This window comes from Mustela nivalis (assembly GCF_964662115.1).
Source record: "Mustela nivalis genome assembly, chromosome: 17".
Taxonomy (NCBI): Eukaryota; Metazoa; Chordata; class Mammalia; order Carnivora; family Mustelidae; genus Mustela; species Mustela nivalis.
The window spans coordinates 4,275,385-4,293,422 of record NC_139036.1 but is presented as its reverse complement, the minus strand read 5'-3'; the positions used below and the strand labels follow the sequence as shown (position 1 = coordinate 4,293,422).

The 18,038-nt window shown below is 53.7% G+C and overlaps 1 protein-coding gene across 1 annotated transcript; it reads right to left on the bottom strand.

Annotated features, from left to right (window-relative positions):
- Nucleotides 1-294: 294 nt before the first annotated feature.
- Nucleotides 295-8,919, bottom strand: ALOX15B (arachidonate 15-lipoxygenase type B; the record flags this gene model as incomplete). Its single annotated transcript, XM_082704585.1, has 14 exons — nt 295-1,471; nt 1,936-2,106; nt 2,186-2,286; nt 2,388-2,509; nt 2,665-2,834; nt 2,955-3,041; nt 4,000-4,203; nt 4,306-4,452; nt 4,677-4,849; nt 5,765-5,868; nt 6,137-6,259; nt 8,211-8,292; nt 8,471-8,693; nt 8,773-8,919. The coding sequence occupies 14 exons, from the start codon at nt 8,917-8,919 to the stop codon at nt 1,292-1,294; spliced, it is 2,034 nt and encodes a 677-aa protein (XP_082560711.1). The 3' UTR covers nt 295-1,291.
- Nucleotides 8,920-18,038: the final 9,119 nt, after the last annotated feature.

The window sequence follows — 18,038 nt, the reverse complement described above, 5'->3', positions numbered from 1 at the left end:
GCCCAGCTGGAACTATTTAGCAAGCACAAGCTCTCTGCCCCAGCAACTAATACTTTTTGTCACCCCAAGCCAAGTCAGATGGACAATTCCTCATGGAATTTGCCTCTTGAGACAAAGAACTCAAAGACAAAAAATGGTAGGAGCTTGGTCATTCCGACAGTGATGCCTAAGGAGGCTGTGCATTGGGTCCTGTGACCAGAGCCTCCTTGGGTCCTTCCCAAGGACCCTGTTTAATGCTTTTTTAAAAAAAAAATCCCTCAAGATACTCAGTTTACTTCCCATTTTTATTGCTTTTATGACTTAAATTATCAGGAATTATCTTGTGTTGCTTGGAGTCTGAGAGTTTAAGAGTTCCGTGTCTCTGACTCATTTGTGGCCCCAAATCTCAGCCGAGAACAGGCATTTGGGGAGTTGCCCACCAGCAACACTCTCCCCATGCATTGCTCTCTCAGGGGTCATGTTTGTGCAGTGATCCAAATACATTTTGTGTCCACAGTTTTATAAAACTTAGCCACAAAAACCAAAGCAGTGACATCTACAATCTGAGCCAGAGATGGTAACCGATAGGTGAATTCCAAGGGAGCCATTTTTGTCTTAATGGATGGTTCTTGACTTGGGACAAGAAAAAAGAAGGACAGGAGGGAAGACTGTGTATGCAGTGTTGGAGTCCCATCACTGAGGACTGAATCCAGAAGGGACCTATGATTATTACAGCTCTGCTGTTTTCTAATTCTCTGGAAATGGAGACTGCTTTATAATATGCAACTTTTTGTCCAACTTCGGAGCAAATTTTTAGGAAAGTGTACCTGGGCACTGCCCAGACAGCTGCCCCCTTCCTTCTGCCCTGCTTCTGGTAGCCCCTTCTTAGCAGGCTGTTCATTGTATAGCTGGGACCATGGGTCACTACCAACCTCTTGGGCAATTTTTCGGCCGGTCAGGAGGGCTGCCCTGCGTCAGGTGACCATTAGGCCCACACAGCTGTGGTCAGCAGGATCAGTGGGACCAGGGGATACCCCCTCCCCCATCATAACGTAATACAAACACACAAGGCAACACAAAGTCATAAAACCCTTTAAGGGAGCTGTGGGCGATCAAGCACTTTGAAACTTGGAGTCTTCAAAAGGTACATGGCTGCTGTTCTCTGGGGTCTTTGGTTTCTCTGTTTTGTTTCTGCTGTTTTGTGGTGTGTAGGGGCAATTCCATGTGGCTTGGTTGTCCCAGGAGAGGCATACGGGGGCTGGGTTTTATGGGGTCCAAGGTATGCCTCAGAGCACACCGTTCTCCGGGGGATTTAGATGGACACGCTGTTCTCAATGAGGGGAGGGTCCAGGTAAGTGTAGGGCAGCTCCAGCCCCTGGTTCCGCTCCCGGATCTCCCGCGAGATCTGGGCCAGGCGGTTCTGGAAGGCGGCGATGCTCCGCCGAGGGGCCTCCTCCGTGAAGTGCTCATCCGGGTAGGTGCCCAGGGGCCGCTGGGAACCAACCACAAGGTCGAGTGTAGGGGCCGCTCAGCAGCTGGGACCTGCCCTTGCCGCCCAACCCAGGGACTTGGCTGGAAGTCCCCAAGTCCAAGTCCCCAAGTCCAAGTCCAGCCTCCCTCCAAGCCTCATCCCTGCCCCTGCCCCTGCTCTAGACACTGAGGTTCACTGCAGGCAGCTCTCAGGGACCAAAAGCTCAAGTCAGAGTATTCAAGGGGGCATTCCCCACCCCCCGCATGATCACCTTGCAGCCAGGGGGACTTGATATCAAGTCATTTGATCACCTGACCATTCTTATGAGAGGGTCAGCGTTCATGTGTCCCCTCAAGGAGGGTCAGTGGCGTGAAGGGACCCAATGCCTCAAAGGCAGTGCAGGGTATCTGGGCCAGAGAGGGGAAAGGACACCCCCTCACAAACCCCAGAGCTGGCCTAGCCTGGCCCCCCAGTCCCACACTCACCCGGTCTCCAGGCTCCTGGCTCAGCAGCCAGAGGGCAATGATGATGTCACATGTGGCATTGACCGGAGGGAGGGTAGCTAGAAACCCCTCTGGCCTTGTCTGCCCTTTGGAGGTGGGGGGTGGCAGCTGCATGGTGGGTGGCAGGTTGGGCATCCAGATACAGGAGTCAAACTGGAGTGGAGAAGGCAACCATGAGTCCCAGGAGCCTGGACCCGCTCTGTCCCGCTGGCCGGGCATGGACCCTCCTCACCTGCCCGGCACTGACGGCGTAGTGCTTGGCCGAGCTGTTGAAGATCACCATGGTGACATACTGGACCAGGGCTTCCCGGGTCTCCAGCGCGGAGGGCACACCTGCGGGGGGGTGGGGTGGGACTGGGCGTGCGGCTGCCAGGGTCCTCGGGACCCCGCTGCAGGGGACTGAGGGTGGGGCCCCGGGGCCGAGGTCCCCGTACCTGAGCTCTTCCTGCCCAGGAAGCCCTCCGAGAAGATCTCCCGCACCCAGGCCTGGAGTTCAGGGTCATCTTGCACGGCTGTGTCACTCGGGTAGTAGATGTGGATTATTTCGGAGACAAAGCTGCAAGTGCGTTGGGGTCAGTCCCGACTTTCGCCCTGACCCTCTCCGGGGAGCAAGGCGGCTCGGCTCGGTGTCATTCACGTCCAGCCCTCCTCCTTGTCGCGGGCCTCCTTGGGCCCTCCCCACCCCCAGCTCGCTGAGGATGGCCCCTTCACCTCTCCACTGCCCCCCAGATCTTCAACCCGTCATCGCGGTAGAAGTAATTGGGGATGTCTTCGACGCCTCGGGCCCGGATGTCCTCGGGCAGACACAGGACAGAATAGCTCAGCTGTTGCATGTTCCTCTGTATCAGCTCTGAGAAGCCCCTGACACCAATGCCTGTGGACTGGGAGACAGAGCTCCTGGGTGCCGGAGCGCTGGCCCTGGAAGTGTGAGGCAGCACTGGTGGGACCCCCCCCCCAAATCCCCTGCCTCCCACCGCCAGCCTCCCTGGGGCAGAGCATACCCGGTCCACCACCTGCCCCGGGGCGATGAGCAGCTCGCGGGCAAGAGTGTTGATATGCAAGGTGTACCGAGTATGTGGGATCAGCAGCTGTAAGGGTCAAAGAAGACCAAGGTGGGTGAGGGCCTGGGTCCCTCCAGCCCCAGACCTCCCTGCCTCGAGGCACCAAGTCTTATAAATCATCCATGGAAAGAGATGACAGTGACAAGAGGGCCAGCCCGGGACTGGGATCGGGGCTCCAGACCTCATGCCCGGAGCTGGGCTTCAACCAGCATCCTGTTCTATAAACCGGGCCTGGTACCTTCCTCTCTCTGGGCAGATGAGGGGGCTGACTTGGGGGAGCACTACGAGCCCCCCAGCTCTGGCATTTTGTGGTTTACTGACCCCCGCGCAGGCCACGCACCGTGAAAAGCAGGGCCCGTGGAGAAAATAGAACCGCCCCCCAGAGTACCAGGCCCTGGGAGCTGCTGATGGTTAGAAAAAAGCAGCCTGGACTGGAGAGGAGAGAAAAGAACCCAGGAGAATGGCTCAGGCAGGATCAGAGAATCCAAAGACCCGTGGATCCTGCAGGGGAGAATTCCTGCCCTCAGAGAAGAGATGCCCCAGGTCCCTGGGGGAAAGCAATCTGGGCCCTCTGAAGGCTTAGTGGAGCCCCCATTAGAGAGGTGGGTCTCCCTCCTCGGGCTCCCTCACCCCTGCTGCACTCTGCAAGAGCCCTACTGCTCCGTCAAAGTCAAGTGCACATTCTGACATCTGCCTTAGATCTCTCCAAAGAACAGGGCTTCTGGATGGCAGCTGACAGCTCTCCCCTAAGAAGTCCCATCCAGTCCCATGCCGTCCCCTCGCTCACCCCAGCCCCCATGCTCCTCGCCCAGGCTCAGAGCCTGGGGGAAAGCAGGCTGCCAGGGGAGTCGTGCAGGGAGAGGCAGCTGCAGCAGGATGGGGGGCTCTGCACCCCCGCCTGGAAGGATAGGGCTACATGGGGACAGGCTGAGGAGCACCTTGAGGTACAGGGACCCAGTTTGGGCCCTGCTGCCGAGCCGCTGACCTTGAAGAGTGGGTGGCATTGGGGCAGCTGGCGGAGCGTGGCCATGGTGAAAACCTCAGGCAGCAGGTGTGCGTGTAGCAGGTGTGTGACCGCCTCGTGCACGGAGAACTCGGCGTTCCGCACCCACGTCTTGGCCAGCAGCCAGTCCCACTTGTTGTCGCTGGGCAGGAAGATGGGGCTGTCGGGTCCCGGGCTCTGGCTGAGCTGTAGGAGGAGCCGGTGCAGGGAGAGGTGGGCATGGGGTGCCCGCCGACCCCTCTGTCAAACCCCTCCCTCCCCCTGCATCGCCCCCTCCCAGACGCTGACCTGGATGGCGAGGGGCAGCAGTGGCCCTCCCCCGGGACGCTGGTACAACAGGGTCATCGGGGCCGCAGAGAACTGAGGCTTCCCGTTCACGACATTGGTGTGGACGCTGGAGAGGATGCCATGATCCACCAGGAACAGGGAGCCCCTCTGCAGGAGAGAAAAGGGGAGCAGGGGCTGCTCCTAAAGGATGCAGGGCTGGGATGGGGAGAGGACTCAGGGCAGGGAAAGGAGTGTGCCCGGGAGAAGGTGCTGTTGGGGCATATACGCAGGCAGGTCCCTAGGAACTCTGCACACACGCGGCCCTATCTAGCAGGGGAAGCCCCAAGGCACTGGGATGGCAGTGGGCCAAGCCCGGACCCCAAGTCCCTCACCTCCAGCTCAGCCTGCAGACTGGTCCCAGGGCCCAGCATGGGGACCACCATGTCATCCGTGACGGGGAAGTTCTCTGGGAGGTGGCGACAGCGGCGGATCAGAACAGGGTTGAGGCCGTTCAGGAACTGGGAGGCGAAGAAGGCATCCTCTTGCCAGTGCTTGACCACGTACTCTGGGGGGGCAGGCAGCGGGGGGTGGAGGGGGGCCGAGCCATCTCAGCATGGAAGCCCCCTCCCCCTCCCCCGAGCTTCATGGTGGAGTTGCTGCTCCCGGGTCCATCCTGGGCTCCCTTTGCTTCCCACTCTGTAGCTTTCTCAGCCTGGGCTTCAGCCACTGCGTCTCAGCAAGCAGCAAACCTGAGTCCCCAGCCCGTCTGTCCTGCCATCTACCTGACACCCCAAGGCCAGGATTCATCAGCCTCAAATGCAGCCCTGAGGGCTGCTGCCCTGGCCCCCCCTCTCCTGTCACCTGGCATCTGGGGACTGGCAGCCCCCTGCAGCTGGTCGCTGGCAGGTCTGGGGATGGCTCACATGGGCTCCCCTCCTGCCCTTCCCAGTGGTCCCCACGGATGCTCCATCCTGAGTAGCTCTGGCCCCACCTGCTTCCAGTCATGCCTGCTAACACGCTGCTGCACCACAGGGTCCCTTCCTGGGAGAGCTTTCTAGGACACCTCCCGTTGCCCAGACGAGAAAGGTCCCACTTTTACGTGCTCTCTCTGGGACCAACAAACAGGTTTCACAAGGGAAGCTCAGTGTTTTGATTTTGAGCCTATTGTCCACTCACCTGCTCTACTGTGAGCCCTCTGGGAACAAAGACTGTGTCCACAGCCCTAACCCAAGGCTTCCCTGGGTGGTTCTGCTGGGTCACCACCCAACAAATGCATGTTGGATGAAAGGGTCTTGGAAGGTTAGGGACGTGCCCAGTCTCCACCCTCTTTTGGATCTGTGGAGGAAGTAAGGTCTAGCGAGGGACAGAGACCTGCCCAGGGTCACACGGTGAACCTGTGCTTGACTGTCTGAGGCCCCGGATGGCTAGGAGAGCTGAGGTCTCAGGGAAGAAGTCAGGGCCCCCAACCCGAGTTCCTCACCGGCGGCCGGGGTCATGCGGAAGTTCAACATCATTCTCATCTCGCTCAGACTTTTCCAGAGCCCTTTGCGGTCCAGCAACCCCTTGAGTTTCAGCTCCGTAAACCTGCCAGAGGATGTCAAGGGTTGGGAGGGGGCATGAGGCCCCCCAGGAGACCCTCCCCTGTCAGCTGGCCTTATCTTTCCTGGGCTCTCGAACTGGCCCCCCGATCCTGAAGTAGCCACTGCCCCTAAGGTCATCACTGTCCTGTGGGAACTGGGGATGGGCAGAGGCTGTGCCTGTGTGACCCACGTCCTTAACAGTGGGGGAGGGCAGAAGGCAGGAGTCCCAGCGCAGCTGAGGTCCAGGGTCAGAAGGGAGGGGGCATCCTTACGCGGAGCCGACTTTCAGGTAGAAGCAGGAATTCTTCTTGACCGAGTATTTAATGTTGAGATCCAGATCTTTTACGGATTTCTCATCCAGACAGCGGGGCCAGCCCGGGCTGTAAGTCTTCCAGCTGGAGGGAGGAGCAGGAAGGTGGCCCACGAGGAGGCTCAGGGAACCCACTGACCAGGGCAAAGGGAGAGGTAGGCCCCTGGAGGCTCTCGTCAGAGCCATCCCCTTCTATAAGCAAGGGCATTCCGAGCTCTGTCCCTGCCTTGTTCTCACAATGACACTTCTCCCCTGATCATGTGACTGGTCCAGGGCTGGGCACCTAGCCAGAGCTAGGCCAGTCAAAGTCCTTTCCGGGAAATCAGAGATGGGGGCTATTCAAAAAGAGACATTGGGTCCAAAATGGAGTCCCTTGTGCTAAGCCCACATCCGCAAACCAAGGCTTCACGCCTGACCTATTGGCAAGGTCAGCCGGTCCCAGGATCGTGACCTTTAACCAGCCAATCTGGAATTCCTGGGTCATCACCAATGAGATAACCTGCCTGATAGATCCCCACCTTTCCCCAGAGGAAGGTGATCTTGCCTGAAACCATTGGTTTTTGCTAGAAACTTCCTTTTTCTGCCCCCATGTGCCAAGAAAAGCCTCTCATTTTGTATGGCTCCTAGAGGGGGTGCGGCCTGATTTGCAAATCATTGAATAAAGCTAACTTGAGCTTCAAATGGGCTTAGTTGAATTTCTTTCTTTCTTTTTTCTTTTCTTTTCTTTTTTTTTTTTAACAGGGCTGAGCCAGAGAGAAACTCTCTGTCTGGGTATCTGGACTCCCACATGCAAACATAGGGACTGTTAGATACTGTAGGGACTGGGACCCAAAGAAAGCTATTCTACCGAGAGAAAGAAATGTGAAACATGAGAGAAGCTTCTAGGCCCCCAGAGACAGGGAGAGAATCCCCTTGGATTCTGGCCTCGGAGATCTGGCGACCCTTCCGTATGTCTGTGAGTGTATGTCCTCCTGAGGACAGAGGGATTTCATGAAGGCTTCCGCAGCCCAGGGCAGTCATCCCACCGGAGGGACTTTGACTTCTCTGCCCAGGTCTAAGGCGTCTTGACCAAGCAAGTACTACAGCCTGCAGACGTTGGTTGAAAGGGTAAAATCGGTCCCCATGAAGCTGAGCTCACCCCTCACCCAGTCAGTTCTCTTATTCATTTAGTCAGTCACCGCCCTTGGCCTTGAAAGAACAAGTGGCAATTAAAATACTTAAAGTCCGCTGCTCCCAGGTGGTGGCCCTATCCTGCCTCTCACACAGGGAAGGTACAAACACATGCACCCAGAGGTCTAGGTCAAATGCAGGTTCTGATTCAGCGGGTCCCGGCGTGCGTGGGCCCCAGAGCCTGCGAGCTCCCAGGTGATGCTGACATTGGCAGGCCTAGACAGATGGCACCCCGGTTGCTGGGGGACCTGGAGCAAAACCTGCAGCTCAGGCTTCAGGCAGCCGCTGAGTTGGCCGGACCACGACCTTTCGAGAATCTGCACCTGAGCACCCCGTGACCCCTGGCTTTGTGCTCCCCTGCAGCCCCCACCCCCCACCAAGGCGGCCTCTAGGACTGGGCTCTCCTGGCTGAGTCTGGGGTGAGAAAGAGCCCTCTTCCCGCCTGCCTTCTGGGATGAGTTTCCTGGGCTCTGGAAGGCAGGGTGGAGATCCGGTTCCGCCCAGATTTCCAGGAGGATGAAACATCTGGAGGGATGTAAAAGCCCCAGGGCAAGCAAGACACCTGCTGGGGGAGGCATTCCCAGCCCAGTTTTCCAGTTTTCCCAGTCTTCTCAGAGTGCTTCCCCCAAGGCTGGTTACAGCGGTGTTGCTACCCCTACCCTCCCTATTTGATTCAGTAGGAATGAGGGTGTCAGGAGTTTGCATTTCTAACACCACCCCCCACATGCCAATGTTGTGGTCCAGAGAGGACTGGCAGGGACTCCAGTTAGTGTCCTACCAGCGGAACCCATGCTGCCCCACATTCCTTGTGACCCCTGTCCCCACCGCCCCCCCCCCCCAGCTCCCCAGGGCAGCCCGCTCCTCACTGGTAGGAGTCCTGCCTGGCCTGTAGCTCTTCCTGGCGCTGCTGCCGGAGGATGGGGTGGTCGTCCGCCCAGGAGACCTTGGCTGTGAGCGCACAGGAGCGGTGAGGAGAGCAGAGAAACAGCTTCCCCCACCCCTCCCCGTCCCACCTCTGGCCCGAGCTGCTCTGCCCTCCGCCGCGGGTCCCCTGCTCCCACACAGGGCCGCCCCCTCCTCCTCCCTAGGGGCCACACCCGCCGGCCTCTCCGGTCCCCCTGCTCACCGGCCCCCGCGCGCAGCGCCAGGCTCTCCGCGCCCTCCAGCCACTGGTAGCAGGGGAAGCGCAGGGGCGCGCCCCGCGGCTGCGAGAGCTGGATCCAGCGGCAGAACCAGGCGTCGCGGGCCACGGCGCCGACCGGGGCGGACAGCAGCAGGGGCGCCTTGTGCACGCGCAGCAGCAGCACGGGACCCACGTCCTGGGGGGACTCCACCTGGAAGTCCTCCACCTGCGGGGGAAAGACAGGATCGGAGGGGACCGTCCCCTGCTCCCTCCTCCGCCCCCAGCTCGCCCCGAAGTGCACTCACGGTGCCCGCGCTGAACTCCTTGCCCAGGTGGTCCAGGCGCAGTGGGGGGGTCTCTCCCCGGGTCCCCACGATGCTGACAGCTATTTTGTTCCACGTGCCAGCCCCGATGGCGTCTCCGGTGGACACTCTCACGCTGAACTCGGCCATGGTGCCGGCGCAAGTCTGGTCGTCTCCGGCCGCTGCGGAGACCTTTAAAGCTGGCGACTCCGCTGGGGACACGCCCGGGCCCGCCCTGCCGGCCCGGTCCCGCGCAGCGGATTGTCATCTCCCATTCCGAGTATCCCCAGAGCAGACACGCTCACGCGCCGGGCTGGGAGGCTCCGCAGTGCTGGGTGAGCAGGGACTGGGTGTCTGGAGGTTTAGAGACCCGGAGCTTTCAGGTATGCAGGGCCAGAGAGTCAGGATGGGGCGGGCGGCAGAGGCGGGGAGGCAAAAATACATTTGCGCCCCTCTTTTTTTTTTTTTCTTTGCCTTCTTAGTCTCTGAAAGCCTCTGCAGGCCCACCTCCAGCTTTCTACAGCTTTTCTTGGCCTGCACTCATTATTTTTTTTGCGTCCAATAAATAATTTTGAGAACCAGCCATGTGCCAGGTGAAGCCTGCCCAGGCAAGATCCAGTGTTTGCCCACTTGGAGGTTCACAGTCAAGTGAGAGAGAAAATGAAGACCGGAGAGAGGCAGGGATGCAGTGGAGAGAGGGAGCCATGTGGTGGGGGGTGTGGATTTCGGTTTGGGGGAATAACAGGTCGGGGGGTTCTGGTCTGGAAATGCTGTCTGAGCTGCCTCCCTCTAAGAGCGCAGGGCTGGCGTCCCAGCACCTGGGCATGGGCACACAGGTGTGGCTGATATCACTAGGCAGAGAGTGTAGATAGAGGAGAGGGAACAGGCTGTGCCCCACTGGTTCTTGGCCATCTGGAAGTCATGGAAAGGAGACAGATTCAGGGAGGATCAGTCAGAGGTACAAGGAGGACCCAGCGCGGGTGTTGCATGAAAGCCAAGAGACTGGTCAAATCTGAGAGCTGCGTCAGAGGAAGGCAGAAATGATTACTGGATCTGTCAAAGAGGAAACCTCGTTGGAGTCTGTGCCACAGGCTGCTGAGCGCAAGGAAGGCAACCAGCCCAGCTCTGTGCCACCAAGTGCTGGCGGGCGCAGGACCAAATCCCACGGTAGTGCCTGGGGCCTTGCCCAGAGGCTTGCTGGTGGGGTGATGGGGCTGGGAGCCAGATGGCGGTGACGTGTGACCGGAAATTGAATTCCAGCCGCACATGCGCACATACCTTTACTGCCACCCACTTGGAATCCCACTAAAATACTAAGTTTAAGGCATAAACCTTCAAGGACGGGAAAACAGGCAGGAGATGGTAGAAGCCCAGGATTCCCATCTCAGAATCCCCCAAGTTCTTATGAATGGAGAGACAGGTGCTCTGAGAGTACTAGTAGGAGACCCAGAAAACGGGCTGATGGGACACAAGTTTTTATCAGACGCAGTTAGGAATCCCTCCTACCCCCAGACACCCTCCTATACCTCACCCAGTCAGCTGGAGACCTTCCCCAACCTAATAGATAATGCGAGATTTCTTTTCTGCAGAGATTGAACTAGAGGGGGTCTGGATGTGGGGACCCTAGCTAGAGCTGAGGGAGGGACACAAAATTTAAAATTGGAGGATGGGGTGCTGAGCAGTGGGGGCCCCAGCTCCCTTCCCTGGTGGGGTCCAAGGATACTAGCAGCCACCATATTGTACCCCCAAACTCCACCTGCCAGTCAAGAAAGGAGGGTTTTTCTCCAGAGAAGCTGACAAGCTCAAGTGTCCTTGGGGTCCCCCAGTGAAATGGCCCCGTTCACACACAGTTTCCAATAGGCTTTTATTGGAACAGATGGCCAAGGAGCCTCAGGCTCTCCTTGAAGGCTTAGATCTAAGACAAGACTGAAGGAAGAGACAAGGTGGGGAGCAGAAGAGAATTTCGAACCAAAAATCATTAATTTGTATCCTCAGGGAGAGGGGAGCCTATGGCTATAAGAAATATTGTTTCTGGGCAAAATGTTTGGATTTTATAAACCACCCATTTTTTTTAATTGTAAAATACGTATAACCTAAAGTTTACCATTTTTGACAATTTTTTAGTGTGCGGTTCAGACAACACATTCACGGTGTTTCGCATTCACATGCACTCACTCTGGTGTGTCCCCCACCATCTGTCTCTAGAATTTTGTCCTCATTCCAAATCCAAACTATGTATCTATTAAAACACAAAGCAAAACCGTTCTCCCCACCCCCAACCCCTGCTCCCCCCTATTCCGCTTTCTGTCTGAATTTGATGGCTAGATACCTTATATAGTAGAATCATACAATATTTGTCCTTTTGTGGGCACCTGGGTGGCTCAGTGGGTTAAGCCTCTGCCTTCGGCTCAGGTCATGATCTCAGAGTCCTGGGACTGAGTTCCGCATTAGGCTCTCTCCTTGGCAGAGAGCCTACTTCCTCCTCTCTCTCTCTCTCTCTCTGCCTGCCTCTCTGCCTACTTGTGATCTCTGTCAAACAAATAAGTAAAATCTTTAAAAAAAAAATGTCCTTTTGCATCCTGCTCATTTCATTTGGCATAAAGCTCTCAAGTGAGTGCCACACCCAACATGCGGCTTGAACTCACGACCCCAATATCAAGAGTCACACAATCTTCCAAATGCACCAGCGAGGCATCCCCATTGTGTATTTCCTCTAGAGCATTGTCTCTTAACGTTCTTTACCCAAACCATCATAATTATATCTGTTGTCAGGTCATGTTTTCCATTTATCCTGTAAAGCACACACAGCACATTTCTAAATATATTCAATATTTTAATATTCGTAGGTCACTCTTGTGGCATAAATCAGTAGTGCCCATATGCATGTGCCAGGCGCGGTGAGGCTAAGAAAAAAATAGCGATGCTTTCCTGTCTTCCCACCCTAAAATGCATCCTTAGGTTCCCTTTCTCTGTGTTTTCTGCTTCCTTTTCCCTTCTATAAATGTCAATGAGCCTATTTTTTTTTTAAGATTTTATTTATTCATTTGACAGACAGAGATCACAAGTAGGCAGAGAGGCAGGCAGAGAGAGGGGGAAGCAGGCTCCCTGCTGAGCAGAGAGCCCAATGCGGGGCTTGATCCCAGGACTCACGATCATGACCCGAGCCAAAGGCAGACACTTAACCCACTGAGTCACCCAGGGACCCCTAATGAGCCTATTTTAAAGGAAACTTTGTGTCCCTGCTGTAAATTGAAAATCAGTTTCAGTTCCCGCAAGAGAAGGTCCCAGAAGACATGAGGGCTATGAGAAGGGAGTTGCTAGGTGGATTCTGTCGACCATGTTTGGGGAGAGAGATCCACAAGGCACTGTGCTGGGAGGATGTTAAAGCGACAGCACCCGAGCTGGCACTCTCTCCCTGATGTCCTGAGAACCGACTTGTGATTCAGTGTGACCCTGCCCCTCCTGGGCTCTGGCCAGGAGCAGGGTTGCTCAAGGCATGCCCAGCAGAACACATGCATCATGGTGCCACTTCCCTGGGCCTACCGACCTCACACCCGGAAGGCAGTCTCCGGTGACTGGACTCAGGGAATGTACATTTTCAACAGTCATGCCCGGGGAATCCTCTTCAGAGCTACTTTCCTTGAGCATTTCGATATCTGCCTCTGTTCTGGCCCATAGCCCAGGATGATCTGAGCTGGTGGGGTCTTCTGGGAGCTACCATCTGACCCTTCCAGACACGGAGGAAGAAATCAGAGTCCTGCCGGGGAAGGAACTTACTCAATGTTTAAAAATGTCAATGAGAGGGGCGCCTCATTGGGTTAAAGCCTCTGCCTTCGGCTTGGGTCATGGTCTCAGGGTCCTGGGATCGAGCTCTGGAATCGAGTCCTAGGTTGGAGCCCTGCATCGGGCTCTCTGCTCAGCGGGGAGCCTGCTTCCTCCTCTCTCTCTGCCAGCCTCTCTGACTACTTGTGATCTCTGTCTATCAAATAAATAAATACAATCTTTTTTTAAAAAAGTCAATGAGATCAAATATGCCCCTGCTTTGAATTCCTCAATGCCCTGGCCCTCCCTAACTTCTCTCTCCCTCCCGTGTCCCCCTCTTCCTTCCTTCTTTCCTGCCTCCTCTTTTTCCCCCCTTTACATTCTAAAACTTTGATCAAACCTACAGATGCACATGATTGAAAGATTTTTTAAAAAAATTTGTTTATTAGAGAACATTAAGAGAGATCATGGAGGCAGTGGGGGTAGAGGGAGAAGCAGACTCACTGCCGAGCAGGTAGCCCCGTGAGGGACCCTGGGATCCTGACCTGAGCCCAAGGCAGATGCTTAACCAACTGAGCCATTCGAGTGCCCTAGATGCATGTGATTTAAAGAGACAAAGAGTTCTGGAAGTTTCTCACCAACAACAGCTGTCCCCACCACCACGCCTGCTGTTTTCGCCTCATCAAAGACAATAACTTTTTTCTCTTTTAGTTGATATTCTCAGTATTGATTGCCATATCTCAAACAGCATGCATATATCAATATTTTTTTATCTTTCTACTTTTAGGCAGCAATCGCCTGCTCCCTGCCCCCGGAAGAGAGGATTGTCTTCTCTTCCCCAGCCTCTCTCTTATGACGCCAGCAAACCTTTCTCATCTAGTACTATTCAAAGGAAGCTTTAGCATGAGCTGAAGCATTTTATTTTCTTGCCTACAAAACCGTTTGTGGCTTCTCTGGGTAGTAATGATCAGTTTGCTATTTGTATAATTTTCTAGATACTTGTACTAACTTCACAACTGGTCTGGATCCCCTTGGCATGTCGGACACATCACATAATCCCAGCCTGTCTCCAGCATGTGATGCCCTCCAGACCCCTACTTAGCTGTCATCCTGGGCTCTGTGTCCCCACCACCCCTAGGGATGCCTTCCCCCCTCTGTTGTGTTAGCCCTCCCGGTTCCCATACCTCATTCATTCATTGTTTCCCTCATTCATTGCTCATTTCATTTCCACGGAGCATACCCTTTACTAGCTAGCTACTTCAGAAAGCGCACAGGGGAGGGATGAGCAGCTTTCAAGACCTCGCAGGTCCAGAAACGCCTACAGTCTATCCGTACATCTGAGTGATAAGTTGGAAGCGATTCTTGTTCAGAATTTGGGGAGCATTGCTTCTTGGGAAGTGTTGATGTGAAGAAGCCTAAAGCCATTTGGATTCCTGGTTCTTTTTGTATGACCTGATGCTCCCTCCAGAAGCTTTTAGGATCTTTCCTTTGCAAACCAGCTCCCCCTCCTCCCGCTGCCACCCCGGGCTCTGTACCTTCACAGACATGCACTGCCATCATTCTCTCATCATTCAGACTTCTTAGGAGGACCGCCCAATTTTGAAACTTGTGTCCTTCCGTGCAGAATTATTTCCTAAATACTCTTTTCTCTTCATTGCATCTACTGTTTCGTTTTTGAACTCCACTGATTTAGATGCGTGGTCTCCTGGACTGGTTCCCCAATTTCTTTTATTTTCTTCTCTTTTCCATTACATTGCCCTTAGTCAATTTCCTCAACTTTCTCTTCTAATCTACTGAGGGTTTTTTTTTTAATTTCTCCTATCATATTTTTCTCCTATCATATTTTTAATTGCAAGAGCTGCTTTTTTGTTCCACGTGTATGTTTCTTAATAGTGCCCTGTTCATGCTCCCTGGTTGCGATGTTTCATTTCCCTGAGGTTATTAATGGCAAAGTTTCTTCCTGCTTTTTGGGGATAGGCTTTAATCTATCTAGGTTATCTCTTGCACAACAAACTGCTCTGACTCAGTTTAAAATATGAACATTTTTTATTTTCTTAAAGGATATTTTAAAAAGATTTTATTTATTTATTTGACAGAGAGACACAGCATGAGAGAGAACACGAGCAGGGGGAATGGGAGAGGGAGAAGCAGGCTTCCCGCCGAGCAAGGAGACTGACTCAATAATTTCCGATGACAATTCGGGCAAAGCTGCACGTAGCACCAGCTGGACCAGAGCGCCTGGACCCCGACAAGCCCAGAGTTTCAGTTCCCCGGCGTCTGAAGACTTGGGGCAGGCGCTGGCACATGTCAATGTTGACACATTCCACTGACCGGCTTGGCGTTAATTTGGGAGGGGAAATGGACTTCCGATGGAAGATGAAAGAATCTTTGAACACGTTTCATCAACCACAACAAACAACAAATCCCTCTCCTGCCATTTTCATGGCCTTTGGGAAGGTAGGCTGAAGTCAGTGTTTGTGTCGCAGCTGGTTTTATGCAGAATAACTTAGAAGATCAACTTGTTGCATTTTAGTGTCTCTAATTCCCCCACCAGTTCCATTCCTCAAATCCCTTCTATGACCTTGTGCTCTTTTCTGTGTGCTTCTGCCCAAGCAAGGTGTACCTTGAAAGAGGCAATGGTTGCGTTCTCTGGGCTGTGGGGACTTTTGTGGGGGTAAAGCCATAACAAAAAGAGGTGGGCCCTTGTAAAATGTCTGCATTTGTCTTTATTTCACTTTTTTGCACTTCTCTTACTTGTTTCTGGCAAACTTGTAAAATTATAAAAAGAGGTCAACCGAAGAGGCACCTGGGTGGTTCAGTTATTAAGTGCCTGCCTTTGGCTCAGGTTATGATCGTTGGGTCCTGGGATCATGATCTGAGGGTCCTGGGATTGAGCCCCGTATCGGGCTCCCTGCTCAGCAGGAAGCCTGCTTCTCCCTCTCCCATTCCCCCTGCTTGTGTTCCCTCTCTTGCTGTGTCTCTCTGTCAAATAAATATATAAAATCCTTAAGAAAAAAAAAAAAGAAGCCAACCAAAGGTAGGCAATTAGAAACAGTGAGGGTAGGATATTTTTTAAGAAGTTTTGCGGCAAAGAGCCATGGGTGAATAGAGGGGCATCTGAGACCGAAGGACAGCTTCTTGCAACATGAAAAATTTTTTAAAAAGATTTTTAAATTTATTTGACAGAGAGATCACAAGTAGGCAGAGAGGCAGGCAGGGGGGTGGGGGAGTAGGCTTCTGGCTGAGCAGAGAGCCCGATGTGGGGTTCAATCCTAGGACCCTGGGACCATGACCTGAGCCAAAGGCAGAGGCTTAAGCCACTGAGCCACCCAGGAACTCACAACATGGACAATTCTTTGGACAGTGATTCTCAATCTGGCTTTACCTTACAACTACTAGGGGTGCTTGAAAAACCAATGTTCAGGTCTCTCTCTGGGATCTGGGTGTTAGACCCAACTATTAGCATTATTTTTTTTATAGCTTCCCAGGTGATTCTAATGAGCAGGCACAGCTGAGATCCCACAGCCCCTAAAGCGGGTGTAAGTTGTTGAGAATGAGGAGGGAAGCCGATGAAAGGAGGATGCTAGTCTCAGAAGTAAAATCCGAAAAAAGCAAAAGGGTAGAGCCCAGAGCCCAGGTGGGGACACTGGCATCTAATGGGCGCAACAAGCAGGACCATTACAAGATCGAGCAGTAGACAGTTCCAACTCAGATCGACTTTAGCAATACAGGTGACTGTCGTAACCAGAGTATCCAGAGGCACAGCGTGTAACAGACACCGTGAATGACCCATCTACTCTGCCTTCTGCCTTCCTCCTAGAACTCAAGTTTGGCTCAAGGTTGGAAGGTGGCCAGCTCGAGTGCTGAACTGTGTCGCCCCAAGTCTGACAATTTGATGCCTCCTCCACCTTGGGGTTGTAATACAGCTGCTCTAGATGTGACTAAGACCTCATGCCTTTCCATCTCTTCCCTCTGCCCTCCGCAGCGTTGACTCCATGTAGGGAGACCGTGACGGGGACAGTTCCAGATTTTGCGTCTTCACGCCAACCAGGAAAACAGAGAGAGTTTCTTCAGGGCAGCCCCTGCAAAAGAGGGCTGACCTTTCTCTTTTCCAAAACTCTGTCGAATATCTTCTCACCTCTTCCTTTCTCGTCGCTCTACGTGACTTGCTTTAGGATCCCTGAACCACCCACCAACGTATCCAAGAGGACGGAACCCACAAGTCAACCAAAGGTGTGTCCCCAGATGAGTTCCACTCAACTATATTCAACTATATGCAAAACCACATGGCAGAACAAGAGAATGGGTGGCTTCATAAGGCAAACACGAAGGGCTGGTACGAGGAGGAAGAGAAGCAAAGGTTAGGCAACCAAGCAGACTCACAGCAGAGCAGACACACCTTCGATTGTGGCAGATAGGGGGTTGGTTGGGAGCAGGTGCATAAGGGTCTCTTGTCTGAGGAGAGAATGATGTGGGAGCTCCTTCCTGGTTATCTGACTTCGTCACTGAGACATGGGCCAAGTCTGAAGCTGGGAGGGGTCTGGGAACTTCTGTGTGTTGGGTCCTGGGCTGGGGCTAGGAGTGAAGGATAAGCAGGATGAGTCCTTGTTCTCCAGGAGCTCCTGATTTGGTGGGAAATCTGCAGGGTCCAAGGGAGGATAAGAGACGGCACGTGGATGGCAGCTCCCATACCACCTTTTCTGGTAACAAGCCCCTTGTTTTCCTGTAGAAAATGACCCCTTTCCATTCTCAGTCCAAAAGGATACAGGGGAGCTGACTTCACCCTCTGGTTCCAGGGCCAGTCACACGATCCTGTTCACCCCAGAGAGATTTGGGCAGAGTTTGGGAATCGACTCAGGACTAAATAGGTGGCTTTATCCAGGCCAATAAAGATCAGTGCTGGGGGGGGCACCTGGGTGGCTCAGTTGTTAAGCAGCTGCCTTTGCCTCAGGTCATGATCCCAGGGTCCTGGGATTGAGCCCCGCATCAGGCTCCCTGCTTGGCAGGAAGCCTGCTTCCTCCTCCCCCTCTCCCCCTGCTTGTGTCCTGCTCTCACTGTGTCTCTCTTTCTGTCAAATAAATAAGTAAAATCTTTAAAAATAAATAAATAAAAATAATTAAAAAAAAGAAAAAGAATCAGCCCTAGGATTTTCTGTTGTTGAAATTTGTTTGTTGTTTGGGTTTTTTTTTGAAAGATTTTAAAAATTTATTTTAGAGAGAGAGTGAGAGAGAGGTGGGGGGGGGAGCAGAGGGAGAGGGAGAGCATCTCAAGCAGACCCCACACTGAGCGGAAAGCCCAGTGTGGGGCTTGATCCCAGGACCCTGAGATCATGACCTGAGTTGAAGGCAGATGCATAACCCACTGAACCACCCAAGTGCCTATTTTTTTAAAAAAAGTACTTTCATTTCCTAGAGTTGAGAAGTTGATAGGATATAAGTAAGTCTTGAAGCTGCTGCTGACCACTCCTGTAGCCATTTTGGGAGGGCCCACGTGAGAATGAAGACAA